The sequence below is a fragment of the Penaeus vannamei genome, chromosome 8 (assembly GCF_042767895.1).
Source record: "Penaeus vannamei isolate JL-2024 chromosome 8, ASM4276789v1, whole genome shotgun sequence".
NCBI classification, from domain to species: domain Eukaryota; kingdom Metazoa; phylum Arthropoda; class Malacostraca; order Decapoda; family Penaeidae; genus Penaeus; species Penaeus vannamei.
Genome location: NC_091556.1, coordinates 1,827,623 through 1,855,122, shown reverse-complemented (window position 1 = coordinate 1,855,122; position 27,500 = coordinate 1,827,623). Strand labels below are relative to the sequence as shown.

The 27,500-nt window shown below is 50.5% G+C and overlaps 1 protein-coding gene across 1 annotated transcript in view; it reads left to right on the top strand.

The window, feature by feature from the left end:
- The window catches only part of Utx (Utx histone demethylase), a 216,759-nt gene that overhangs the window by 9,260 nt on the left and 179,999 nt on the right, over positions 1-27,500 (top strand). The window contains exon 2 of the mRNA XM_070124153.1: positions 4,961-5,499. Coding sequence (XP_069980254.1) covers positions 4,961-5,499 — 539 coding nt within the window. The remainder of the gene's footprint in view (positions 1-4,960; positions 5,500-27,500) is intronic.

Genomic DNA, 27,500 nt, shown 5'->3' with positions numbered 1-27,500 from the left:
TGTGTGTGTGTGTGTGTTTATATCTATCTATATATGTTTATTAATTTATATCTATCTATATTCATTTATTTATTCATTGTTTATTGTATCTGAATATTTGTGTGTTTATATCTATCTATATTTATGTATTTATTTATTTATCTGTTCATTGTATCTGAATGTGTTTATATCTATCTATCTATAATTATTTATTTATTTATTTATCTGTTCATTGTATCTATCTATATACATATATATTATGTATGTATGTATGTATGTACGTACGTGTGTGTGTGCGTTTATGTATTTGTTAGGAATTTTACGTATGTTCTTTTGTTTTATTGGTAATTATTTTTCATGATAAAGATAATCTTGTTCATGGTTATTCTTAGCATGATCACCATAGAGTTTTTATTGTCGATGAGCCAAAAAGATTTTCTTATTGTGTTTGTCGAGTATCCGGCAAGAAGCATTATCATCATTATTTGATTTTTATTTTATTGTTTTGATTTTTATTTATTTATTTTTTATTCTCTTTTTTTTTTTGGGGGGGGGGGTATGGCAGGGTTAGATGTGAGAGGCGAAAGGGGAAGTAGGTAGAAGAGGAGGAGGAGGAGGAGGAGGAGGAGGAGGAGGTAGAAGAAGAAGGAAAGGAGAAATGGGTGGAAGATGAGAAGTAGGGAGGGAGGGAGGAGGGATGGAAGAGGAGGAGGAGGAGGGAAAAAAAGAATAATAAGAATAAGAGGAGGAGCAGGAGGACGAGGGGGAAAATGAAGAGGTGGAGGAGGAGAAAGAAGAAGAAGGGGAAGGAGGGGAACAGGAGGAGGAGGAGGAGGGGGAGGGGAGGGGGGCCAGCCGCCGACGAGGGTCCCTGAGGGTCAGTCACACCGCCCGAGACTCCTCCTCGCCCACTTCCTACCTCTTCCTCCTTCTTCCTCTTCCTTCTCCTTCTTCCACTCTCCTTCCTTCCTTTTTTCTTCTTCTCGGCTATCATTCCCCTTGTCTTTACCTGGTCGCGAATTTTCGTCTTCCTGTTTTTTTTTTCTTCCTTCTGGCGAAATCTTGACTTCTTGACTTCAGGTTCTATTTATTCCTTGCGTTCGCTTCCTCGCCTTCATTTTCGTTCCGTAGCTCTTTTTCAATCGGCATATCCTTCTTCTCCTATTCTTCTTTACCTCAGAAAGGGGAGAGAGAGAGAGAGAGAGAGAGAGAGAGAGAGAGAGAGTGAGAGTGAGAGTGAGAGTGAGAGTGAGAGTGAGAGTGAGAGTGAGAGTGAGAGTGAGAGTGAGAGTGAGAGTGAGAAATGATGAGAGAGTGGTGAGTGAGTGAGAGAGAGAGAGGAGATGAGAGAGAGAGAGAGAGAGAGAGAGAGAGAGAGAGAGAGAGAGAGAGAGAGAGAGAGAGAGAGAGAGAGAGAGAGAGAGAGAGAGTGAGAGTGAGAGTGAGAGTGAGAGTGAGAGTGAGAGTGAGAGTGAGAGAGAATGAGAGGAGAGGTGTGGGAAGGATTTGGTCCCTCATGCCACGTTCTTTTTATTCTTTTTTCTTTTATTCTTTTTTTTCTTTTTTTTCCCCCTCCTCCATTTTTATGAAGTCGACATTGCCGCGTTATCAGCCCCTGCATACCTTGGCGAGCGCCGGGGCCAGAGCTGGTGCAGGAAATATCAGGGAGGACAATAGTAAAGCACTGAGGAGGGAGGGAGAGAGAGAGAAAAAATGTGGAGAAGGTGGGCGAGAGAGGGGAGAGAAAGCGGGGGGGGGGTGGAGAGAGGGGGAAAGAGGGAGGAGAAGGGGAGAGAGGAGAGAGAGAAAGGTGGAGAAAGGTGGGAGGGGAGGGAAGGAGAGAGAGAGAGAGAGAGAGAGAGAAAGAGAGAGAGAGAGAGAGAGAGAGAGAGAGAGAGAGAGAGAGAGAGAGAGAGAGAGAGAGAGAGAGAAAGAGAGCGCGAGAGAAAGAGAGAGAGAAAGAAAGAAAGAAATCGAGAGAGTGGGTGGAAGGAGAAGGGGAAGGGAGGAGGGTGATGGAGAGAGAGAGAGAGAAAGAGAGACAGAGAGAATGAAAAGAGAAGAGAAGAGGGGGAAAAAAAGACCCAAGGCAGCAGAACGAGTCCCACCGACATAGGCCATGCTCGCCAAGGAAGTCCTCTCTCTCTCTCTCGGCGGCGGCGCTGCTGAAGGTTGCCTGAGTGCGGGTTGCAGGGCTCCCGGGGTGGGGGGCAGGGGGCGGGGGCGGGGCGGGGAGGTTGGGGGGGTAGGGGGAGAGAGATTAGGAGGGGGTAGGGGGCAAGGAGGGAGAGGTTAGGAGGGGGTAGGGGGGCAGGGGGCAGGGGGGCGAGGGGGAGTGGTTAGGAGGGGTAGGGGTAGGAGGGAGAGGTTAGGAGGGGGTACTGAGGGGCAGGGGGGGCTTGGTCAGCGAGGTGTGCTCCCAAGCCTCTTTTCGGGCGCGGAATTTCTGATGGGGGGGGAGGGGGGAGGCTTTCTGTCGTCCGTCGGAGGGATCGCTTGTTTCTTCTTGTCTGTTTTTTTGTTTTCTTTCTTTCTTTCTTTCTTTCTTTCTTTTCTTTTTTAGTCTTCCTTATTCCTTCGTGGTTTATGGAGCTTTCTTTTTTTTTTGTCAGGTTTTTCCTTTGTGTGTTTTTTTGTTCGCTCCTTGATTCTGAGTCTTGGTCTTTTTAATTCTGTTTCGTTCATTAATTCATGTTCTTTTTCTTTTCTTTTTTTTTCTAAATTTCAACGATTCGCTTTATTCTCTTCGTTCTTAAGGCCGTCGTTTCGTTCTTTGATCCGCGTTCGCCCTCGTTCCTCACTTCTCGTTATTTCCTCATTCACCTCTCTCGTTATTTCCTCATTCACTTTATTCTTTCCTCATTCACCTTGTTCGTTCTTCACTTCTCATTCTTCCCTCATTCACCTCTCTCGTTATTTCCTCTTTCACCTTTCTCTTTATTTCCTCATTCACTTTTTTTCTTTCCTCATTCACCTTTCTCGTTCTTTCCCCATTCACCTTTCTCTTTATTTCCTCATTCACCTTTCTCGTTCTTCACTCCTCATTCTTTCCTTATTTACCTCTCTCGTTCTTTCCTCATCCACCTTGTCGTTTTTGCGTTCGCACCTGGCTGCCTTGTTCTTTGTTTGGCTTGCGGGGGCAGTTCTTCATTAAGCCAATCACGTGATTGTTTTTGACGTTTTCTTCTCGTTTTCTCGCTTTTTTTCATTGGTTTTGTTATTTTTCTTTTCTTTATTTATTTATTTTCTTTTGTTATTTTTTTTTTATTCTTTGGTCTTTTCGTTTTTTTTTCGTTTTTTTAAAGCTTTGTTTTGATTTTATTGCTGTATTTTCTCGTATTGTTTTAGTTGCTTGTGGTTTTATGTATTTCCTTATATATATATTTCCATATATATATATATATTTTATTATTATTATTATTATTATTATTATTATTATTATTATTTTATTTTTATTTATTTATTTTTTGTCCTCTTTTTTCTCTTTTATTATTTTTGTCGCGGATTGTCTACGGAGCCTAATGGACCCGGAGCGATCGTGAGACATTAAATCCAGATCGGGAGGAGGAGGAGGGGGAGGGGAGGGGAGAGGGGAGCGTTGGGAGAGCCACGACCTCGCTCCGGAGAGTAGCGTGGCAGGTTCATTGGGGGGAGGGGGCGAGGGCTGGCGGGAGGGGGAGGGGGGAGGACGGATTGCCTTGTTTGTTGTATGTTTGGGTGTCGTCGTGACTTGTTAAGGTGGTGGTGTTGGTTGGGGGAGGGGGGGAGGTCGTGTGGTTTGTTGGTTTGTCGGTTTGTGAGGTTATTGTTGGGATTCTTGTGTATGGTTTGTTGGTGAGGGTGGTGTCTTTTTTTCCTTTCGTTTTATCGTTGTTGTTGTTGTTACTGATGAGCTGGTCTTTGGGTTATTATTATTATTATTGTTATTATTATTAGTATTAGTATTAGTATTATTAGTATTGTCATTATTGTTGTTGATGATGTCAAAATTGGTATTATTGGTGGTTTTGTTATTATCCACAATGTTATTATTGGTGTTGTGTTGCTATTCTTAATATTGTTATTATTGCTGCCATTGTTGTTTAGTTATCGTATGTTATTACTGATATTGTCTTTATTATATATTGCTGTTGCTATTGCCATTGTTATATCTTGCCGTGTGTATTTCAATTATCTGTATATAAATGCCGAGTGTACTGTCGTTATTCCCAACACGAATATCCTCATTTATCTAATTAGGAAACGGAGAGCCACAGTAAGTTTTCTTTTTATCAGCTGTTTTTTCTTAATCAGCTGTTTTTTCTTAATCAGCTGTTTTTTTTCGGCGCGCGGCGTTCTCGTGGAAAAGAGTGCGCGTTTTGGCTCTTCCACTTCCTTATTGGCAGCCTTGCTCTTTTTGCCTCGTTTTCTTTGGTTTCTTGCTTGCGTTGCTAAGAGGGGAGGGCGAGGGGGTGGCGGTGGAGGGAGGGGGAGTGCAAGGGGGAGGGTGGGGAGGTCGGCAGGTGGGGTGGAGGGGGACAAGGGGAGGGAAAAGAGGAAGATTGAATATTGTTAAGATTTTTTTTTTTTTTTTTCATTTTTCTTTTGTTTATTTCTTTCCCTCTCTCTGTCTGTCTCTCTCTCTCTCTCTCTCTCTCTCTCTCTCTCTCTCTCTCTCTCTCTCTCTCTCTCTCTCTCTCTCTCTCTCTCTCTCTCTCTCTCTCTCTCAAGTAGATTTATGTATTTGTTTGCTTGTCTGTATGTGTGTATGTGAGTAGTTGCGTGTTCGTGCATGTGCAGTCAGTACAAATAGATGTAATTTAACTAATTGTTGTTATATATGTGCACCTTTGATCTAAGGGAGCCCCGCATGGAGTAGAAACCCTCACATGAAAGAGCATTCCAAGTGTGTAGTGTCCATGACAAGTATATATTTTAGACGATGAGGCCGCCCCCAGCTGCTGCCCGTGACTGACCCTTTCCGTTGTTCTCTCCCCGACAGTCGGCAGTTCGGGTTCGTGAAGCTGAACGAGCCTGCCAACAGCAAGAGGCGGGCGCTGGTGCTGAAGGCCGTGCGTTACCTCGAGTCCCTCATCATCCACGCCAACAACAACAACAAGAGCAGCAGCAATAACAACAATAACAACAATAACAACAACAACAACAATAATAACAACGCCAAGGATGGCGGCGACGGCAAGAAGTGCTCGCTGTCCCCGACCGCCATCAAGAAGGAGGAGCTCTCCTTGCCCAGCTCCGACACCACCCTGCTGGAGGACGTCATCGGCCAGGACGCCCATGACGACTCCCTGGGCGTGGGCGGCGTCCTGCTGGGGAAGCTGACCTCCTCCTCCACGCCCACCACCACCAACAGCAGCACCTCCTCGTCCTCGTCCTCCTCCTTCTCCACCGCCTCCACCACCACCACCACCACCGCCGCCTCCACGCCCCCGGCGGCGCCAGACACCAGCATCAGCATCGAGCCCAAGACTTACTGCAAGCTGGGCCACCTGCACCTGCTGCTCGAGGACTACCCCAAAGGTAAGGAGGCCTTCGCGCGGCGCCCCGGTCGAGGGCGACCCGCCGTGCCTGGCTCCGTCTTTCTGTTCTCGGGTGTTGCATGGCGCTCCTCCTTGCGCGTTGTGCGTCTGTGCCTTCGCTTGCGTGTTGCATCTTTCCGTTGAGTTTGTTGTTTCCCTCTCGCCGTTCGTTGGGGGGTGTTCGGGCGGCGAGGCTAGGGGAGGACGCGGGGCCGGAACGCCTCGGAGGGGAGGGAGGAAAGCGAGAGGGTGGGGGCGGTGAAAGGGGGCTGGGGGGAGGGGGGATGGGCGTGGGGAAGGCCTAGGGATCTGGAATGCTGGTGGGGGAGGGATAGAGGGGAGGGGGGGTGAGCGAGCGAGGGCGGTGCTGCCAAGAGAGTCGGTCGGCGAGGAGGGGCGATGCAGGGGAGGGAGGGGGAGGGGCTCTTGGGTGGGGGGAGGGGGCGTTTCCTTTGACCCCTGAGCGGTGAGGCGGCTGGATGGCGCTGCATGCACGCCGCGCGTAGGGAGGAGAGAGAGAGAGAACGAGAGAGAGAGAGAGGGGGGGAGGGAGAAAGAGAGACCGAGACCGAGAGAGAAGGAGAGAGAGAGAGAGAGATTCGCTGAAAGTAAAAGCAGCAGCAGACAGGCAAGTAGGTAAGCAGGCAAGCTGAGTGCTGACTCGTTCACCCTTGCCTTCCTTCCTGCCTGCTTGGAGGATGCCCCCTCCTCCCCCCCCCCTCGCCCAATGCCTTTCTACCCACTCTCTCTCTGTCATTCTCTCTCTCTATCTCTCTCTGTCTTTCTATCTATCTATCCTATCAGTCTGCCTATCTATCTACTTATCTTCCCACCTGTCTACCTATTTATCTTTTTAACTGTCTCTCTATCTGCCCATCCGTCTATCCCTCTCTCTATCCCTCTCCCCTTTCCCCCTTCATCTTCAACAGGTGGGACTGTCTCCATTTTTTTTTTTTTTTTTTTTGTTAATTGCTTATTCTACGATTTATTGTCCTTCCTGTTCTCTCTTTCATTTATGGGTTGTTTTACGTTGATTCCTCTGTTTATTGGGTTTTGTGTCTTCCTCTCGCCTTTTTTTCATGCTTTATCGTTAGTTCTTCCTGTCCTTCCTTTCATTCATGGGTTGTCTTGATATGCTGATTCCTCTCTTTATTGGGTTCTGTGCCTTCTTCTCGCGACGTCCCTCGTGCCTGGGCGTTGAATGGCCAAGCGGCCCGCGCTCCCTTGGCCTAGGGCGCCCGGCATTTAAATGGCGTTTTGGATTGTCGCCTTTACTCGCGTCCGCCGAATATAGCGGAGGAGGGGGGGGGGGAGAAGGACTCTGGGGGAAGGAAAGGGAGGAGGAGGAGGAGGAGGACGACGACGACGACGACGACGACGACGACGACGACGACGACGACGAGGAGGAGGGAGAAGGACTCTGGGGGAAGGAAAGGGAGGAGGAGGAGGAGGGAGAGGGAGAGAAGGAGAGAGAGGTGAAGAAAGGGAGAAAGAGAGAGGGAAGAGCGAGAAGTAAAGGGGGAAAGAGGAAAGAGGGAGAAGGAGAGAGAGAGAGAGCCAGACAGACAAAGGGGTTAATTTTTGGCCTCGGGACAAGGCGCGAAACCATATATAGGCTCATTCATCAGAAGGAGACCTCGCAGGTTTAGGAACAATACTAAAATTCAGTACGACTACCGGGTCGGCTGGGTTAATGGATGGCCATTTTTCCTCGGATGTTTTGTGGTCTGCTTGCCCGTTTTTGTTGTTGTTGTTGTTGTTGTTGTGGCTATTCGTCCATTTACCCTGTTTATTGAGGCATCTGTTTGTTTATGTATCTACTGGTGTGTCTGTCTCCGTTTGTCTATCTTCTCAAATCGTTATCTATCGACTGTCTATTTTGAGATTGTTACATGACGTCTCTAAGTATCTATTTATATCTATCTGTCTATCGCTACGTCTTTTTTTTTATTATCGTCTCTCTGCTTGTTCATCTTCCTGCTCGTGGGGGTCAACAGGATCAGCTGGCGCCTCGGGGGGTAAGGGAAAAGTTGCATGCAATACTGCCTACTGGAAGCGGCTGCTGGGGGGGGGCGGGAGGGGTGCAGACTGGGGGGAGGATGGGGGAGGGGGTCGCAGGAGGAGGTGTGTGGGGGGGGAAGAGAGAGGTTTGGCGGTGAAAAGTAGTCGGGGATTTGGATGCCTCGTTCTCGTGGTCTCTCTTCTACTGGTCTTTTTGTATCTTCCTCTTTTTTTTTGCATCTCCCTCTTTGTTGTTCTTCTTATTTTTGTATTTTTTGTGTGTTTGGTTATTCCTCTTCCTGTTCTTTTTTTTTCTTTTCTTTTATTCTTTTCTTCTACTGTTGCTCTTGGATTATTGTTCTTGGTCTGGGTTTTATTTCCTTCTATTTCGGATTTGCTCGGTACTCTTTCTCTCGCTTTATCAAATCTGTCGCTCTTCCCATTATGGTCTTCCTTCGTTTTCTCGGCGGTTGCGTAATCCCGTGTTCTGTGTTGTGTTTATTTTTATTTTTATTATTTTCTCTCTTTCTCTGCCTTTACTCCTATCTCGTCTTCCGTGACCCATTTCACTTCTCGCGAAGCTGTGATGCTGGTCTTCGTCTGTTCGGTCTTTATTTCAGTTTCTTGTTTCTCCTTTTTTCGTTCTTGGGCCATTCTCGATTGGGGTTGGGGTTTCCGCGTGTCGCCAGCGTTTGGTTCGGGTGTTTATCTTTCGCTCTGTCTGTTTGTTTCCTCTTTCTCTCTGGCTCTGTCTCTCTCTTTCTCTCTTTCTCTTTCTCTCAGGCTCTCTCTCTGGCTCTCTCTCTCTCTTCCTCCGTCTCTCTCTCTCTCTCTCTCTCTCTCTCTCTCTCTCTCTCTCTCTCTCTCTCTCTCTCTCTCTCTCTCTCTCTCTCTCTCTCTCTCTCTCTCTCTCTCTCTCTCTCTCTCTCCATCCTTCCTTCCTTCCTTCCTCTGGAGCTCCATGAAGGATCCCGAGGGCGAAGCGAGTGGGAAAGTTTCGAGGGAGAGGTTCTGGGTGGGAGATCTCCCCCGGGGGCGGCCCCTTTCGGAGGAGCCAGGGGCGGGACCTCTGCGCCTCGCCTGCAACTTGGCCGGGATGGGCGGGTGGATGGGTGGGTGGGTGAGGTGAGCGGTGAATGGATGGGTGGATGAGTTGACCGGTGAATGGATGGGCGGGTGGATGGGTGGATGGGTGAGTTGACCGGTGAATGGATGGGTGGATGGGTGAGTTGACCGGTGAGTGGATGGGCGGGTGGATGGGTGGATGGGTGAGTTGACCGGTGAATGGATGGGTGGATGAGTTGACCGGTGAGTGGATGGGTGGATGCGTTGGATGGATGGAAGGAGGGAGGATGTCCTTCTGGTCCTCGCAAACGCCTTGCTCAACGCATAGGGACGGATGGAAGCGCTCAGCCATTCGTTCGCCTCGAGGTCTTTTTATTTATTTATTATTTATTTTTTTTCTAAGAGGAGCGTCTCTAGCCTACACGAGCTCCGGTATGTGCGTTACGCCTACACGCACGGACGCACACACACGCACACACACGGGAGTTCACGCACACGCAGGAGTTCACGCACGCACAGGAGTTCACGCACACACGGGAGTTCACACACACACGCACAGGAGTTCACACACGCACACACAGGAGTTCACGCACACACAGGAGTTCACGCACACACAGGAGTTCACACACACGCACGGACGCACACACACACACAGGAGTTCACGCACACGAGACTTTCTGTGGAGTCGCGTCCCGAGCATCCGTCCGGGCGTTCCGTCTGTCAGGGATGGCGCAGGTGTGTTTGCGGTCACCTGTTTACCTGAGAGCCGAAAGCAGTGTGTCGGGGGGCGGGGGGGGTGAGGAGGGGAAGGAGGGAGAAGGGGACGAGAGAGAGAGAGAGAGAGAGATTGAGAAATGGGTGATGGGAATGGATAGACAGAGAGTGAGAAAGAGATAAGGGATGGGTTAGGGAGAGAATAGAGGGACAAAAATGGATGGAGAGAGCGAGAGCGAGAGGAGAATGGAGAGGAAAAAGCGAAAGGAGGAGAGAGGGAGGTCGTGAGGGAAGCGTACTAGCCAGAGAAACACTAGTGCATAGATCCGTCGGCAAAGAAGGAGAGGAGAGAGAGAGAGAGAGCAAGAAAAGAGAAATGGAAGGAGGCGAAGCAACGCGTTGAGGGAGCGGCGTGGAGGAGTAGGATCCCAGGACAACTTTCTCCCGCTTCTCCCTCTAATCCCTCATCCTGCTGCCCCCCCCCCCCCGTCCCCCTCTAGCGCATTCCCACACGCTCCCTCTCCCTCTCTCTCTCTCTCTCCCCGCCCCACCCGTCCTCCTCGCTTCCCTAGTCGTCTTCTCCTCCTCCTTATTGTTATTATTATTATTATCTTCTACTTCTTCTTTTTCCTCCTCCTCCTCCCCCTCCTCCTCCTCCTTCTCCTTCTCCTTCTGTTTCTCCCTCCATCTCTTTCTCCTCCTCCTCCTCCTCCTCCTCCTTCCTCCCCCTCCCCCCTCCCCTTCCTCCCCCTCCCCCTCCTCCCCCCCCCGCGCCACAGCGCCCTTCGCCGCCCACCGCAAGGCAGGCGGTGCGGCCGACGGAAAGACGGCCGAGGACGCCGGATCTCGAGATTGTAGGCCTATGTGGTGCTTGGGCGGGCGTCGCGGTGGGCCTGCCTTCCTTCCTTCGCTTGCTTGCCTCCGCCTTGGGGGTTTTGTCTCCGTCTCTTCTTTCTCCTCCTTCTCTCTTCATTTCTCTCCTCCTCTTTTCTTGTTCCTTGTCCTTCTCTCTTCATTTCTTTCCTTCTCTCTTCATTTCTCTCCTGCTTCTCTCTTCATTTCTCTCCTGCTTCTCTCTTTATTTCTCTCCTGCTTCTCTCTTCATTTCTCTCATCCTCCTCTTTTCTTAATCCTCGTCCTTCTCTCTTCATCATCTCCTCCTTCTCCTTCTCCTTCTCCTCCTCCTCCTCCTTCTCCTGCGCCTCCTCTCTTCATCCTTTTACTCCTTATCCTTCTATTTCTCCTCTTTCTTTTTCCCCGTTCTCTGTCTTTTTCTTTTTATTCTCTTCCTCCCAATGGACGAAAGTGACACGGTATGAAGATAAAAAGAAATATATTGTTCTGAAATTTATTGCCTTCACAAAAAAGGTGCCACAAGAAAACGCCAAGTCACGCAGTCGCCGGTAATTTAATTTTCGAAATTGATTGTCTTATTTTTTCCTCTCTCTCTCTCTCTGTCTTTCTCTGTCTTTCGTTCTCTCTGTCTCTCTCTCTCTCTGTCTTTCTCTGTCTTTCGTTCTCTCTGTCTCTCTCTCTCTCTGTCTTTCTCTGTCTTTCGTTCTCTCTGTCTCTCTCTCTCTCTGTCTTTCTCTGTCTTTCGTTCTCTCTGTCTCTCTCTCTCTCTGTCTTTCTCTGTCTTTCGTTCTCTCTGTCTCTCTCTCTCTCTGTCTTTCTCTGTCTTTCGTTCTCTCTGTCTCTCTCTCTCTCTGTCTCTCTCTCTCTCTGTCTCTCTCTCTCTCTCTCTCTCTCTCTCTCTCTCTCTCTCTCTCTCTCTCTCTCTCTCTCTCTCTCTCTTTCTCTCTCTCTCTCTCTCTCTCTTTCTCTCTCTCTCTCTCTCTTCTCTCTCTCTCTCTCTCTCTCTCTCTCTCTCTCTCTCTCTCTCTCTCTCTCTCTCTCTCTCTCTCTCTCTCTCTCTCTCTCTCTCTCTCTCTCTCTTTCTCTCTCTCTCTCTCTCTCTCTCTCTCTCTCTCTCTCTCTCTCTCTCTCTCTCTCTCTGCCTCTCTCTCTCTCTCTCTCTCTCTCTCTCTCTCTCTCTCTCTCTCTCTGTCTTTCTCTGTCTTTCTCTGTCTTTCTCTCTGTCTATTCCAAGTCTGTACTTTCTCTCTCTCTCTCTCCCTCTCCCTCTCCCTCTCCCTCTCCCTCTTCCCTCTCCCTCTCCCTCTCCCTCCCTCCCTCCCTCCCTTCCTCCCTCCTTCCCTCCCTCCCACGCTCCCCCTCTCCCCCTTCCCATACCCTCCCGCCCTCTCCCTCTCCCTCTCCTTCTCCTTCTCCTTCTCCTTCTCCTTCTCCTTCTCCCCCTCTCTTTGTGTGGATGTGTGTGCGTGTGTGTGTGTGCGTCTGTGTGCGTGTTCCGGGCGCCGCGAGTGAGGCCGTATTGCACTGCGCGTCCGTCGCCGGCGGCTCCATTCCGAGCGCCGTAAATACAGCTTCGGCCGAGGACGTCACTCGGGAGGTGTGCGAGCGTGGGCGGCTTTTTGTGGGCGTGCTTGAGAGGCATGAGGAAGTGTCTTTTTTTTTACGTGTTTCTTTTCATTAGTTTCTTGTGTCTTTTTTTTTGTGTTGGAAGTAATTTGTGTTCTGTAATGAGGAGAGGTTAGCGTCGAGGCGGTGAGAGAGGGTTGGCTTGCCCGAGAGGAGGTTTTGTGGGAGTTGTAATTTTTTGTTGTTGTTTGTTTGTTGTTTTCGTGTGGTGCGTTAATGTCGTCTGGCTTTAAAGGGAGAATTTGGGTCCATATTTGGCTCCCCCCTTTTTTTTTTGGGGGGGGGGAGGGGGATCTTTGAGCCACTTATAGGGTGGCTGTGACCTTTTTTTTTTTGACCGCTCTAATTCCCCCTCTCTCGTGTTCGTCGGATCCGTATTTTGACCTGTGTTGACATCACCCTTTCCTAGATTGACCTGTCACATTTTCGAATCCCTTTAAATCTTTTTCCTTCTCTTTTTTTTTCTTTCTTCTGAGATTCCCGCAGCCTCTTTCTCTCGCCTGTCGGTCCCCCATGCAGCTCCCCCTCCCCTCCCCTCCCCCCCTCCTTCCCCCCCCCTCCGCTCCGTAGGCCTATCCTGGATTAGAGCGCGTCCGAACCTAATCCACCTGTGGTTCTCTTTGCTCTTGTTATTTATCCAGGCCTATCCCCTTTCCTTCTTACCTTTTTTTCTCTCCTCTTCCCTCCTCCCTCTACTCCCTTACCCCCCCCCCTCCCGCGCCCCCTCTTTGGCAAGCAGGTGTGTTTGGATTTGGGAGGTGGGTATTTGGGGGGGAAATCGGGAGGGGGAGGGAGGGAAGGAGAGAAAGAGAAAGGGAGGAAATGACGCAGAAGGAGAGAGAGAGGGAAGGAAGGAAGGAAAAGAGAAATAAAGAAATAGAAAAAGAAGAAAGAGGGAGAGTGATGGAAGGAGGGAAGGAGAGAGAGATGGAGGGAGATAGAAAGGCAGTGAGGGAAGGAAGAAAAGGGAGGTGGAGGGAGGGAGAGTGAGATGCTGGAGATGAGGTGAGCGGGGGGGGGGGGGGAGATGAAATGATAGCGCGGTGGTAATTGGTTATTTTCCTTTTGTGATTGGTGGAGAGTGTTTTATTTTATTGATTTCATTTTTTAATTTTTTTTGTTTTTATTTTATATATATTTTTTATTATTGTTATTTTTTGCTTTTATTTTTTGCTTCCGTATTTTTTTCTCGCCTCATTCTAAGTGGTAATGACCTTTCAATTGTTTTAATTGAATTACACTTTTTTTTTCTTCACTCGAGATTTTGTGCAGCCACTTCGATTCGTATGATTAGAGAGATTAGGTGTTGGAGTAAAAGTTGACGGCAAAGGTACAACACCTTTCTCACCCCCTCCATCCTCCTTTCCCTTTCCTCCTCCTCCTCATCTTCCTTCTCCTCCTTTTTCTCCTACGCCTCTTCCTCTTCCTTCTCTTCCTCCTCCTCCTCTTCCATCTCCCTTTTCTCCTACTCTTCCTCTTCCTCCTCTTCCTTTTTCTCCTACTCCTACTCCTCTTCCTTCTCCTCCTCCTCTCCCCTCCCCTCTTCCTCCTCCTCCTTCTCTTCCTCCACCTCTTCTCCTCCACCTCCTTCCCCTACTCCTCCTCCTCCACCTCCATCTCATCCTCCCCCCCTCCCCCTCCTCCTCATTCGATGGCATTGACGGATCGCCCTGGCTCGCGTGTGTTTGTTTGTTTGATTGTTTATTACTCCGTTTGTTTAAATAGTTTATCAGCTGATATTTGTTTTTCCCTTTGCCGTACCTGTCACCGATGCAGGGTAAATGAATGAATGAATGAATGAAAGGGTGAGTGAGTGAATGCGTCGAGTGCGTGAGTGAGTGGGTCGCGCAGTCAGCTGATCGGGGTCCCTTTGTGCGGAAGAAAGCGAAAGCGCGTGTTTCGGTGCGAGGGGTGCGGGGTGTATTGTGTGGAGATTGCGTGCGAGGGGAGCGGGCGGGCGGGCGTGCGGCGAGGGGGATAGGGGGGGGGGTGAGTGAGGAGGGGTGTCAGTGTGTGTGGGGGGGATGTGTGTGTGTGTGTGGGCGTGTGGATGTGTGTGTGTGTGTGGGCGTGTGGATGTGTGTGTGTGTGTGGGCGTGTGGATGTGTGTGTGTGTGTGTGTGTGTGTGTGTGTGTGTGTGTGTGTGTGTGTGTGTGTGTGTGTGTGTGTGTGTGTGTGTGTGTGTGCGTGTGTGTGTGTGCGTGTGTGTGTGTGTGTGTATGTGGAGGGGTGATGACATTATGTGTGTGCGTGTGTGTGTATGAATATGTGTATGTATGTATATCTTAGCTCTCCGATTCTTCTTATTAGAATTACCTTAACCGTAATTGACACGAATCGAAGGTCTGTGGATGAGCTCCCTCGCGTCGCGTTGAAATCCCCGCCGCAGAGAGAGAGAGAGAGAGAGAGAGAGAGAGAGAGAGAGAGAGAGAGAGAGAGAGAGAGAGAGAGAGAGAGAGAGAGAGAGAGAGAGAGAGAGAGAGACAGAGAGCAGAAACAGAGAGAGAGAGAGAGAGAGAGAGAGAGAGAGAGAGAGAGAGAGAGAGAGAGAGAGAGAGAGAGAGAGAGAGAGAAACAGAGAAACAGAGAAACAGAGAAACAGAGAAAGAAAGAGAGAAAGAGAGAAACAGAAACAGAAACAGAGAAACAGAGAAACAGAGAAAGATAGAGAGAGACTGGCTGCGGTGTGCGCTTGTCATATGTCACGTTATTGTAATTTTTTTATATAGCCATTATGATTTAGATAATGTGATTGTATTTTTATGGTGAAATCATTCTGTTTTATTCTTTGTGGTTCTGATTAAAGGATATATTCTCTCTATATATATATCTTTCTCTCTAGCTGTCTATCTCTCTATCTACCCATCTGTATGTATACATAATCATATATACACTTACATATCTCCACCTGTGTATCATATCTCTCCTACATTCGGTGCTTTAATTTTATCGCTGGTCTTAATCGCCTTGATTCTGTCGGTGTCTATATTTAGAGGTTTCGAGTGGCCTTGGGGTGGGACAGAGTACACTGGTGTCGCGGTCGATGGGGGGGGGGCGGTTCCCATGGCCGGGGGGAGGTGGGAGGAAGGAGGGGAAGTGGGGGGTGGAGGCGGGAGGAAGGAGGGGAAGTGGGGGGTGGAGGTGGGGAGGAAGGAGGGGAAGTGGGGGGTGGAGGCGGGAGGAAGGAGAGAGGAAGGAAAGTGGTGGGGGGTGGGAGGGGAAGTGGAGAGAGGAAGGGGAGTGAAAGCGAGGATTGGGAAGTGAAGAGAGGAAGAGAAGGAGAGGGAGAAGGGGAAGGAGGCGAGAAGAGGACGAGGAAGAGGGGTGAAGGGAGAGGGTTGTGAAGATGGAGGTAAAGAGGGAGGGAAGGAACGAAAGAGGGAGGGAGGGGGGGAGGGAAGAAAAGAGAGAGGCTAAGAATTTAAAAAAAGGTGTTTGTCGAAGTGCCAAGTCAGCTTTTGCGTTCTTCGATTTTATTTTAATGGGCGATCTCCATTCAGATAGTCTTGGAAACCAATTATTACATTACGGTCGATTTTGGCTCATCATCACCATTATTTATCTTTTTTTTTTTACTGACTCTAAAAAGAATAGAAAGAAAATTAACTTCATTGTTTTTTCATCACGGAAGTCAGTTTTGTCCCCCTTTTTTTTAGTGGAGTGATTTGTGAATTATAATTATTGTTTTTCGTTCGTTAGTGGCTGAGTGGACTATTTAATGGTCGTTTTATGTCTGCTGGAAAATACGTTGAACATTACAGAGCCAAGAAGCAGGTGGAGGAGGTGGGTGGGAGAGGAGACATGAAAGCAGGGAAGGAGAGAAGGGAATAAGAAAGATGACGAGGTAGTGTGTGTGTGTGTGTGTGACTGTATGTATGCGTGTCTTGTCTGTCTGTATGTATGTACGTAAGTATGTATGTATGTTTGCCTGTCTTGTCTGTCTGTCTGTATGTACGTAAGTATGTATGTGTGTGTGTGTGTGTGTGTGTGTGTGTGTGTGTGTAAGTATGTACGTACACGCTCGGGTACGTGCGTCGCGCGGCCGCTTCCCCGCAGGACTTCCTGCCAAGACGCCGGGACCGAGCCCCCGACTTCCTCAATTATGACGGGGGCGGCGCGGCGAGAAAGTAGCTGGGGACGGACAGCCGCAAGAGGCGTTGTGGGGGTGGGGGTGGGGAGGGGGAGGGGGAAGAGGAGGGGGGAATGGGGAGTGGGGGAGGGGGTAGATGTCTGGAGAAGGTAGGGAAGAAGTGGTGGTGTTGGTGGTGGGGGTGAGGGTGGGGAGAGGGGAAGGGGGGTGATAAGACACCTCGATCCCATCTCCTCACCCCCCCCCCCCCAACCTTTCCCTGTTTTCTACTTTCCTTTCAATTTCTTGTATTTCCTTTTTCGGCGTGGTCCCTGCACTCTCGCTGTTGTTATCCACCTCTGCTTTTATTCTCTATTTCTCCTCTCCCTCTCTCCACTCTTTCCCTCTTCCTCTTTCCTCTTTTCTCTCTCTCTCCTCTCATTTTTTTCATTCACATGCCTCCGCCTCCTTTTAGAGAGCAACGATAAAAAGAATATACGGAAAGGGGAATTAAAAGAAGAGAAAATGAATAGCGAAAGGAAGAACAAGAAAAAAAAACAAGAGGAACAAGAACGAGAAACGGAAGGAGTGGGAAGAGAAGGCGAAGAAGACGTCGAGCTGTGACACAAATAAGGGGAGGGGGGCGGGGGGGGGAGGGGGCGGTGTGGCTGTCGACAAGGATTTTCGTGGACGGCGAGGAGTGTAAACAGGATAATAAGCCGAGTCATTAGGGAAGGGCTCCTTGGAAAGGAGGAGAAGGAAGAGGGAGGGAAAGGGGAAAAGGGGGAGAAGGAAGGATGGATGGAGGAGAGAGAGGAGGAGGAGGGATAGGGGGAAAGGAGGAGAGGGAAGGGGAGGGAAAGGGGAAGAGGGGGAGAAGGAAGGATGGATGGAGGAATGGGAAGGGGAGGGGAAAGGGGAAAAGGGGGAGAAGGAGGGATGGATGGGAGGAGAGAGGAGGAGGAGGGATAGGGGGAAAGGAGGAGAGGAAAGGGGAAGAAAGGAAGAGAGGGAAGAGGGAGGGATGGATGGAGGAGAGAGAGGAGAGAGGGAGGAGGAGGGATAGTGGGAAAAGGAGGAGAAGGAAAGGGGGAAAGGGGGAGAAGGAAGGATGGATGGAGGAGAGAGGGGAGGAGGACAATTACAATAACAGATCCAAGGAGGAGGAGGAGGAGGAGGAGGAGGAGATAAGGACGAGGGTGAGAGCGAGGTCGCGCTTATCGGACGCAAAGTGTGATCGGAGGAACCGGCCGTTTACGCCAGGTGTTTGTGGTCGCGAGAGGCAACAGGAAGCGTTAATTAAGGGCGAAGAGAAGGCGATGAGGTGTCGATGGGATTGGCGGGGTGGGGGTGGAGGGGAAGGGGAAGGGGAAAGGGTGAAGAGTGGGGGGTGATGGAGAAGGGTTTGGGAGTGAAGGGAAGGAATAGTGGGTTGGAGAGAGAGAGAGAGAGAGAGAGAGAGAGAGAGAGAGAGAGAGAGAGAGACAGAGAGAGAGAGAGAGAGAGAGAACCTGCAAGCATCCGTGTATGTTTGCGTGCTTTCATTCCGCCCACCGCAGAGTACACCGCTTGCGGCATTGACGAGAGGCCCGCGGGCAAGTGCAGCACCTGCGGGAGGGGACCATGGGTGGGGTGGGTGGGTGGGGGGGGAGGGGCATCCGCGTTCACCTCCGTCCGTTTTTGCCGAGCGCCGCCTCCGCCGCCGTCCCGCGGTCCGGATTAGCGAGCAGCCAAGGTGAATTGCCGGGTTGTCGCCGCTGCCTCGCGTCTGCACGTCGCCGGGTTGTCGCCGCTCCATCGCCGCTCTCCTGGCTCGCTCGCTGCTGGGGAGGTGCGGCCGGGCGGAGGGGGGCCTCGGCTGCCTCGCGTCGCCTCCTCAGCCTCCTCCTCCTCAGGCTCGATGTCTTTTTTTCTCTTCCTTTTCCCTTCTTTGGCTTCTCTTTTTCCCCTTCTTCGTCTACTTCCTCCTTCTCCTCCTTCTTCTTCTTCTCTTCCTCATCCTCCTCCGTCTCCTTCTCTTCCTCCCCCTCCTCCTCCTATCTCGGGGCGTTTGATGCCGCGGTGTGATAAGCGACCGGCCTTTGAGGGCTTCGCTCATGTGGGAACAAGTGGGATCAGCGCTGTAGGAAGGGAGAAGGATGGGTTGACAGGGAGAAGGAGAGGGGGAGGGAGAGAGAGAGAAAGAGAAAGGAAAGAGAAAGATGGGTTGACAGGGAGAGGGAGAGAGAGAAAGAGAAAGAGAAAGAGAAGGATGGGTTGACAGGGAGAGGGGGAGGGAGAGAGAAAGAGAAAGGAAAGAGAAGGATGGATTGACAGGGAAAGAGAGAGAGAGAGAGAGAGAGAGAGAGAGAGAGAGAGAGAGAGAGAGAGAGAGAGAGAGAGAGAGAGAGAGAGAGAGAGAGAGAGGGGGAGGGAGAGAGTTATAGCACCTGCATAGTCTTTCGTGGAACCAGAAGGGAATATTCGGTCTCCTGCTGGGTCGGAGCCGAGGCGGGGGCGACAGAGTTCACGACTGGTTCAGAGATGGCGCCACTTTCCTCGTCCCCTCCTTCTCCCTCTTTTCCCCTTCCCCTCTTTCCGTCTCCCTCGGTCCCTCCATCTCTTTCTCTCATCCTTTCTCTCTCTCCCCCCCCTCTCTCTCTCTCTCTCTCTCTCTCTCTCTCTCTCTCTCTCTCTCTCTCTCTCTCTCTCTCTCTCTCTCTCTCTCTCTCTCTCTCTCTCTCTCTCTCTCTCTCTCACTCTCACTCTCACTCTCACTCTCTCTCTCTCTCTCTCCCTCTCCCTCTCTCTCTCTCTCTCCCTCCCTCTCCCTCCCACCTGACTTCCTCCCTTGGTCTGGCCGCTTTGTCATGCTAGACAGAAATTCATATATATTTCTCTCTTTCTTTTTTTTTTGACCCCATCTTTTCCTTAACTTTACACGTGTCATGTGAGTAACGATTCTCTCTCTCTCGCCTTTGTTCTTGCTATGAATTTATGCTCGATCGCGTCTTGGGTTTTGTTCTTTAGACGACAGGCGACACACGCACGCACACGCACACGCACACAAACACATAAACACACACACACAAAAACACACACACGCACACACACGCACACGCACTAATTATTATGATTATGATTATTATTGTTGTTATTATTATTGGTATTATTACTATTATTATTATTATTATTATTATTATTATTATCGCTATTATTATTACTGTGATCATGTTTTTTATTGTCTTTATTTTTGCTACTATTAATTTCTTGATTATCTGTTGGCTTCTGGTCGAGAGCTCATTCCCCGTAGCATTAAAAAAAAAGCGAATCCCACGTTGCTAATTACATTGTTTTTTTTTTTTTTTCTTTCTTTCTTTCTTGTGAATTTCTCGTACTGAGAAAGATGAACACTGGATTCAGAAGCATCGTCCCCTTTTTCTCTCTCTCTCTCTCTCTAATCTATTTTCTCTCTATCTATTATTGATGCTAAAGATGCTCAAGAAGCTTCGCCGCACCTCGGACGGACGCCCCTCCCTCGGTCGCAAGCGCTCTGCTGGCGGCGGCCCGGGATCGACAGCCCTGCAACTTTCACGTCATGCAACCTTCCGTTCTTACCCCCCCCCTACTCCCCGCCGCCCTACTCCCCTTCCCCACCCCACCCCTCTACACACCCCTTCCCTCCCCCCCCCCCCCGGGTTTTCTCGCGCGGTTTGAAAAGTGATTCGGCATCACTTTAATTGGGGATTGGGGGGTTAGGGGAGGAGGGGAGGGGGAAGGAGGGAGGCGGGGATTGGGTTGGGGTAGTGGATGGTGGGAGGTAGCGGGTGGGGAGGGGGGGGTTGAGAGGAGGGGTGAGGGGTGAGGGAGGAGGGGGGGGAGGAGAGAAGCGAAGGAGAAGGTGGGGAGGAAAGCTGGTGTGTTGGGGATTTGGGGAAAGGGAGGGGAGGGGAGGGAAGTGTCTTGAGGAGATGGAGGAGGGTGTTGTGAGGAATGGCGAAAAGGGAGGGGTGCTCTGAGGCTGGGGGAAGGGAAGGGGGGAGAGGGGAGAGGAGGGGGGCGTTCCTGACCTCCGTGCAGGGTTGCTGGGTCGTAGGAGTGCAGAGTGACTCGCTCTCGTCTCGTTGGACTCACCTGCCTCCCCCCCCCTCCCCCTTTGCTCGTTCCAGCTGTTCTCTTCACTTTGATTTCGTTTCCTTTTTTCTTGTTTTTGTTTTTCGGTTTTGATGCGCTTGTTTGTCGCCCTCGCCTCGCTTGTTATTCTTTCTCTTTCTCTCTTTCTTTCTTTCTTTCTCTCTCTGTCTCTGTCTCTCTCTCTCTCTCTCTCTCTCTCTCTCTCTCTCTCTCTCTCTCTCTCTCTCTCTCTCTCTCTCTCTCTCCCTCTCTCTCCCTCTCTCTCCCTCTCTCTCTCTCCCTCTCTCTCTCCCTCTCTCTTTCCCTCTCTCTTTCCCTCCCTCCCTCCCTCCCTTCCTTCCTATCTCCCCTCCGCCCCCCTTTCTTCTCTCTTTTTCTTCCCTCCTCTCCCCTCCCCTCCCCCCACTCCCCCCTCCCCCTCCAGCCTTGAAATATGAGTTGCACTTTTGGAGGTCTCTGCGCGTGAGCCCCAAGGAGAGCGTGCTTAATTAGGGGGGGGGAGGGGGGGGTTGGAGGTCCTTTTTGGACTGGGATTGTTAATTTTTGTCTTTGTTTTTTTATTTTTTTATTTCTATTATTTTTTCTGTTTCTGTATCTATTTCAGTTTGGATTTTTTGTGATTTTTATTTGGGTGTATTTTTTATTTGGATTTCTATTTATTTCTGTTTCTGCATCTGTGATTTTTCTTTATATATATATTTTTTTTCTTTCTAATTTTGTGTTCTCTTTTCTATTATTTTATTTCTGTTCATTGGCTTTGTTTATGCATTTCTATGGCATGGATTTTTTGTCCTTTTTTATACAATTGATGTATTTATTAACACTTCGATTTTCTTGGATCGAAAGATGAATGGAAAATACCAACCGAGAGAGGTGGCTGTGGGATGGGCGGGACAGTGGCTTGGATGGGCGGGGGGGGGGAGGGGGAAGGGGGCTGGAAACCTGTCAAGAGGGGCGTCGAGTGTGGTTGTGTGAGTGTGAGTGTGTGTGAGTGTGAGTGTGGAACGTCGAGTGTGAGTGTGGAATGCGTCTTGTGTTTATTTTTTTTTTATTGAGGTGGTTTTCCCGTATATCTTTGCCTACACGGATGCACTTGTGTGGGCGTGCGAGCAGGCAAGCAAGAACGGTCGCGTGCATTTCCTCCACGCCCCTCGCTCTCTTTCTCTTCGTTAGTGTGTTTGTTTGTTTGTTTGTGTGTGTGTTTGTGTGTGTGTGTGTGTGTGTGTGTGTGTGTTTGTGTCTGTGTTTGTGTGTGTGTGTTTGTGTGTGTGTGTGTGTGTGTGTGTGTGTGTGTGTGTGTGTGTGTGTGTGTGTGCGGGGTGGGGAGGAAATGAATTGATTAACTCTGTTTTTTTGTGTGAATTAAATGGTGCTTATTCGCTTCGATAGACGGCAGTGCAGAGTCGACTTACCCGGGTCAGCAGTGTCATATTTGCGGTGGAATTTGTGATATTTTTTAAAATCGTCTATCATCTTTATATATGTCATCTCTCATTCCCTAATTTCAAGCGAGAATGTACTAATTGGAGACTGTTAACGCCGCCCTCCCCCCCCCCCCCCCATCCTCGAAGCAGCATAGGCCTACATCGCCGCGGACAGAGGACTCCGGACCCTCCCTTGTGGGCTCGAATCCTTGCCCGGAAGGTTGTTTGGAGGTTGGCAGTTCGCTGCGGTCGGAGGGGGGGGGGGGGGGAGGTTTGCTAATGTCCGATCTGTAAAACGTATTCGTGTGACTGGTGCGTGTGTTATGGTGCGTGTGAGAGGGGGGGGGCCGGAGGAGGGAGGAGGTAGGAGGGGGGAAAATGTGTTTAAATGTATAAGAGAGAGGGGAGGGAGGAGGAGGAGGAGGGAGAGAAAAATGTGTGTATAGGTGTATATGAGAGAGGGAGGGAGGACGAGGAGGAGGGAGAGAAAAATGTTTGTATAAATGTATATGAGAATGGGGGAGGAGGGGGAGGAGGGAGAGAAAATGTGTGTATAGGTGTATATGAGAGAGGGGGGAGGGAGAGAAAAATGTGTGTTTAAATGTATAAGAGAGAGGGGGGGAGGAGGAGGAGGGAGAGAAAAATGTGTATATAAGTGTATATGAGAGAAGGGGGGAGGAGGAGGAGGGAGAAAAAAAATGTGTGTTTAAATGTGTCTCGCATATGCATGTTCTTGTCGATATGGTCAACGTACAGACGAAAATGTAGACGTAGGTTTTTTTGTACTGCATTTCTCTGGGTCTATTCCTCTTACAAAGCGACTGAACGACGAGAAATGAGCTTTGAGACGAGTTCCATGGATTTGACATGCGCCAAGGTAGGCCCACGACTGCTGGCTGCCTCCCCCCCCCCCCTCCTTCACATCTCCTTGCCCCCCTCTACCCCCGTGTTCCCCGGTCCCGCCTCCTCTGTGCCCGATCTTCCCCTGTATGCCCATTCCCTCCCTCTGTACCCCCTCCACCCTCTGCCCCCCTCCCGCCTCCTCTATGCCCCTCCCCCCTCTATGCCCCTTCCCCCTCTATTCCCCTTCTCCCCTCTGCGCCCCTCTCCCCTCTGCGCCCCTTCCCCCTCTGTTCCCCTTCCCCCCTCTATGCCCCTCTCCCTCTGCGCCCCCCTTCCCCCCTCTGCGCCCCCCCTTCCCCCTCTGCGCCCCCCTTCCCCCTTCTGCGCCCCCCTTCCCCCTCTGCGCCCCCTCCCCCCTCATAAGGGCCTGTCAGCACGCGCGCCGCATCCCGACGGCCTCGCCATCAACTCGCTCGTTTTTGATGAAAGGACTCGCCGAGTTGCGGCTTCAATTTCGGATTCTGGATCTCGCGTTAAAGGATTACCAGTTTTTTTGCGCGCCTCTTTTCTTTCTTTCTTTTCTCTGTCTCTGTCTCTATCTCTCTCTGTGTCTCTCTGTCTCTCTCTCTCTCTGTCTCTCTCTCTGTCTCTCTCTGTCTCTCTCTGTCTCTCTCTCTCTCTCTCTCTCTCTCTCTCTCTCTCTCTCTCTCTCTCTCTCTCTCTCTCTCTCTCTCTCTCTCTCTCTCTCTCTCTCTCTCTCTCTCTCTCTCTCTCTCTCTCTCTCTCTCTCTCTCTCTCTCTCTCTCTCTCTCTCTCTCTCTCTCTCTCTCTCTTTCTCTCTCTCTCTCTCTCTCTCTCTCTCGTATTTATCTTTATTATTTTTTTATTTTTACATGATTGTGGGTTGGTGAGCTCGGCTGTTGAGGTGTTCTCGCGGCGGCTAAATTTGTCGATTGCGTTCTCTCGTTTAATGTATGTGTAAAGCGAGATTATTCGGCGGGGTATTTTTGTCTTTTCTTTTGTGTGGTTTTCGTTATGTTTATTATTATTGTTATTGTTATTATTGTTATTATTGTTATTGTTATTATTGTTATTGTTATTGTTATTATTGTTGTTATTATTATTGTTATTGTTATTATTGTTATTATTATGATTGTTATTATTATTATTATTATTATTGTTGTTGTTGCTGTATTATTATTATTATGCATGCGCATGTGATTTTTTTTTTATCGGTTTGATTTCGTATTCTGTGGGTGAATTTCTGTAGGTCTTCGGGGTCCAACTTCGTGCCGCATACCCTTGTCCCGACAGTGCATGGGTGTCTTTTTTTTGGGGGGTGGGGGGTGGGGGGGGTAGGGGGGGGGCAGAAGAAATTCGAGCTTGGCACTCCCTCTCGTCCAGCTTTCGTGAGAGCCTTGCTGGTGTCCTTCTTCGTCTACTTCACCTTCTTCTCGTTTCCTTCTCTTCCTTCTTTCGTATCCTTCGCTCTCTTTTTCTGTCTCGTTTTTTTCAGAATTCTTCTGATTTCCTTCGGCTCTCGCCTTCATCTCATTTGCCCTTTTCTCGTGTCCTTCTCCTCCTCTCTTCTCATTTTTTTCACCCCCTCTTCTCCTCTCATTTGTTTCTTTCGCTTTTTCATCGCATTTTACCTTTTCTCATTTTCTTTTTTTCATATTTCTTTCTCCTCTTCGTCGTCTCCTCCTTCCCTTCTTCTTATTCCCTCCTCCTCCTCCTTTCTCCCTGGGTTGGAGGCGCATTATTGCATCTTGTTTGTCTGCCTGTGTGTGTTTCTGTCTGTTTGTTTGGGTGTGTTAATACTGGACTGACTCACCCCCTCCTCCCGCCCCCGCCCCGCCCCCGCCCCCCCTCCTTTTATACACGGGTGGCGCAATGTTGTCTACGAAACCGGGTTCGTTCCTTCCCCCCTCCGAAGGTGTGCGTTGATGGCGGAACAGGTCACGCGGGCCCCGAGAGACCCACTGACCCGTCTTGGGTCGTCTTGGGTCAGACGAGCTTTCACGCCCGCCCGCCCGCTTGGCCGCCCGTCCGCCTGCCGCACGCCCGTCCCTCGTCTTTCTTGTTCTCGCTGTTTGTGTGTGTCTCTCTCTCTCTCGGCTTTCCTTCTTCACTTTCCTTTCTCTCTGCCTTCGTCTTTTCTCTCTCTCTTCTTCTTCTCTTCTATACGTATACATTTTCATGCATGTATGTATGTATGGAAGTAAACCATCCATGTATGTATGTTTGTATACACGTGTGCATGTATATTTGTACTTGTACGTGTAAGAGGCGTGGGCGGGGTGCGGGTGGGGGGCGGGGGGCGGAGGCAGGGGGCGTGGGCGTGGGGTGAGGGCCGGAGGGGGGCGGTGTTGAGGACGGGCGGAGGGCGGACGCAGGAAATACCACTGCGGCCAGACGGACGCTTGCGGACCGGGCCCTGGCGTCTCACCGCACTCGCCGCTGCACGGGACTTCCGCCACTCGTACCTGCCGTGCTCTCGTACTCTTCTCGCTGACACTCGTTGCCTTCCCTCTCCTCCCCCCTCACACCCCTCACACCCATCACACACGCCGTCTTGTACTCTTTATATTTTCATCTCTCGTCCTCCTATCCCCCCCCTCCCCCGCACCTTCGCTATTTTCGTTCTCCTCACAGTCTCTCCTCTTTTCTATTACTATTATTATTATTATTATGTTTGTTCCTCTTCAAAGTGCAGTACCTGGCGCTGTGCAAAGCCGACTGCTATTGTTCTCTCGATTGGCCAGGTGAACCCTATGGCCCCAGAACAGGTTTTTTTTTCCTTCGCCTGTTGGTGTTTTTCTTCTTCTCTTTTTCCTTCTTCTTTTCCTCTTTCTTTTCCCCCTTTTTTTCCTTACGTTTTGTGGCCTTTCTTCTTATGGTTTTCTTTGCTTGTGTGCTGAATTGTTTTCTTCTTCCTTTTCTCTTCTTTTTCTCTTTCTTTTCCCCTTTTTTCCTTGCGTTTTGTGTCCTTTCTTCTTGTGTGTCTTTTTTGCTTGTGTGCTGAATTGTGTTTGTTTCTCTCATTTCTTTTCTTCGTGTTTTTATTTTTAGTTTGTTTGGTATGTGTGTTTAATCGCCGTCTGAGTGCCCTGCGGATGTGGCCGACCTGCACCTGGAATACTCCCGTTTGTTTTATTTTTATATTTATTATGATTGTCTTTTTTCCCCCCCTCTCTCTCTCTCTCTTCCACGTGGAGGTCGACTGCTTGATTTAGTTCTCATTCATTCCAGCGCCCAAGGTTATTTTGGCGGCGTCGCTGTTTGTTTACGTTCCCTTCGGCGAGCGGCCCCCACCCCCCCACCCCCACCCTCACCCCCTGCGCTGGCCGACGGGCGTGTCCGTGGGGCGCCGGTGTTGCACGCTGCACGGACGCATGCGTGTGTGTTCGTCTTGTGTGTGTGTGTCTGCGTTTGCACGGGGAGCTGGGGGGGGGGGGGAGGGGGGGATTCGACGCGGATCTGCCGTCTCCTTCGCTGTAGCTCGGTCAGGGATCCGAAAAGTGACGACATCACAGGAAGGCAAGCGGGAGTTGGGCTTGGGTCTGATGGGGGGGGAGGGGGCGGGAGCAGAGGCATGGGGGAAGAAGAAGGAGGGAGGAAGAGAAGGGCTGAGGAGGAATGGGGGGGGGTGGGGAGGAATGGAAGAAAAAGGAGGAAGGAGAAGGGGGAAGGGAAGGAAGAGAAAGGAGGGATTACAGGCAGGGAGGAGGAAGGAGGAGTAGGAGGGGAAGGGGGATAGGAGAAGGGAGAGGAGAAAGGAGGGAGGAGGAGGAGGAGGAGGACTGGAAGGACTGCATGTCAGAGGGCAAAGGTCGCCCGGCCCTGAGGAGTCTCTTGCAGTTCCTGTGCTTGGAGGACGCGCCCCATAGCACCGCCCCCTCTTGCCGTGCGCGGCGGCTTTGAGGAAGTCCGAGGCGCGCATTCTAAGAGCGCTCGGCGTCGCCACGCGCTCGCGGGAGGGCGCTGGCGCCGGCGTTGACGGGGAGGGAGGGAGGGAGGGAGGGAGGGGAGGAAGGAGAAAGGGAGGGAGGGAGGAGAGAGGGAGGGAAGGAAGGAAGGAAGGAGAGAGAGAGGGAGGGAAGTAAGGAGAGAGGGATGGGCGGATGGAAACGGGGAGGGACAGAGAGAGAGAGAGAGAATGAGAGTGAAATAGGGAAGATAGGAGATCGGGAGAAAGGGAGACAGAGATGCAGGGAGCGAGTGAGTGGGGGACGCAGTGGGGGCGGGGGAGAGACAGAGGAGGCTATGCGTTGGCGCCCGATGGAAATTTTGTCGCTCCGGTCTCTTCCTTTCTCTCCTCTTTTCTCATTTGTTTTTCTTTTCTTCTCTCGTTCATCCACCTTCTTCATCTATTTTTCTCTCGTTCGTCCAGCTTCTTCGTCCGTTTTTAAAAATGATAATGGGGTTTGTCAGCCGTCTTTGTCGTTCTAAGAAGTCCACGCGGATTCCAGCTCACGAAGAGAGGGAGAAGTGTTGGAGAAGAGAAGAGATGAGAAGATGAAACTGAAGGAGGAGAGGCGGAAAGGAGAAGGAGGAGGAAGGAGAAGAGACGGAAAGGAGAAGGAAGGAAGGAAGAGGAGAGACAGAAAGGAGAAGGAGGAAGGAAGGAGAGAAGGAGAGGGAGAGGGGGGAGAGGGGTCAGGGGCGCGGCGAAGGGCCAGATGGTTGGGTGTGAGAGGGCGGGTAGGGGTGAGGGAGGGGGGTGGGGGGAACAGAGAAGGTTAATCCGCGGAGGAGGGTGGAGCAGGTGGAAGACACGGAACAGGTGGAGGTGGATGGCATAGGGGCGGGGAGGCGGGGGAAGTGGAGGGTTTAGAAGGGGATTGGAGGGGGAGGGGCGAAGGGGTAGGGGTAGGGGGCAAGGGGGTAGCAGCAGGAGACGGTGGAAGAGGTGGAGGAGGAGGTAGAAGAGGAAAAGGAAGAAGAAGAAGAAGAAGGATAGTGGATAGTGGAAGATGCAGCACTAGGAGGCGAGCGAGGAAAATGATTCATATGAAGCGAGGAGGGGAGGGGGGAGGGGGGGATACAACACGAGCCAGAAGCACAAACCCCCCCAAGCGAAGAGGAAAACCCTACATGCACCTGCAGCGCCGACGTGGGCATCAGGTGCACCGCATAGAAAATGGGAAGAATTGAGGCGGAACTGAAGAGAATAATAATAAAAAAAAAAAAAAAAAAAAAAAAAAGCCCAGGGGAAGGGGGAAAAAAAATCTCTTCGAATTATGGTCCGGGTGATTTTCCTGAAGCCAGCCCCAGATCCAGGTAGCCCC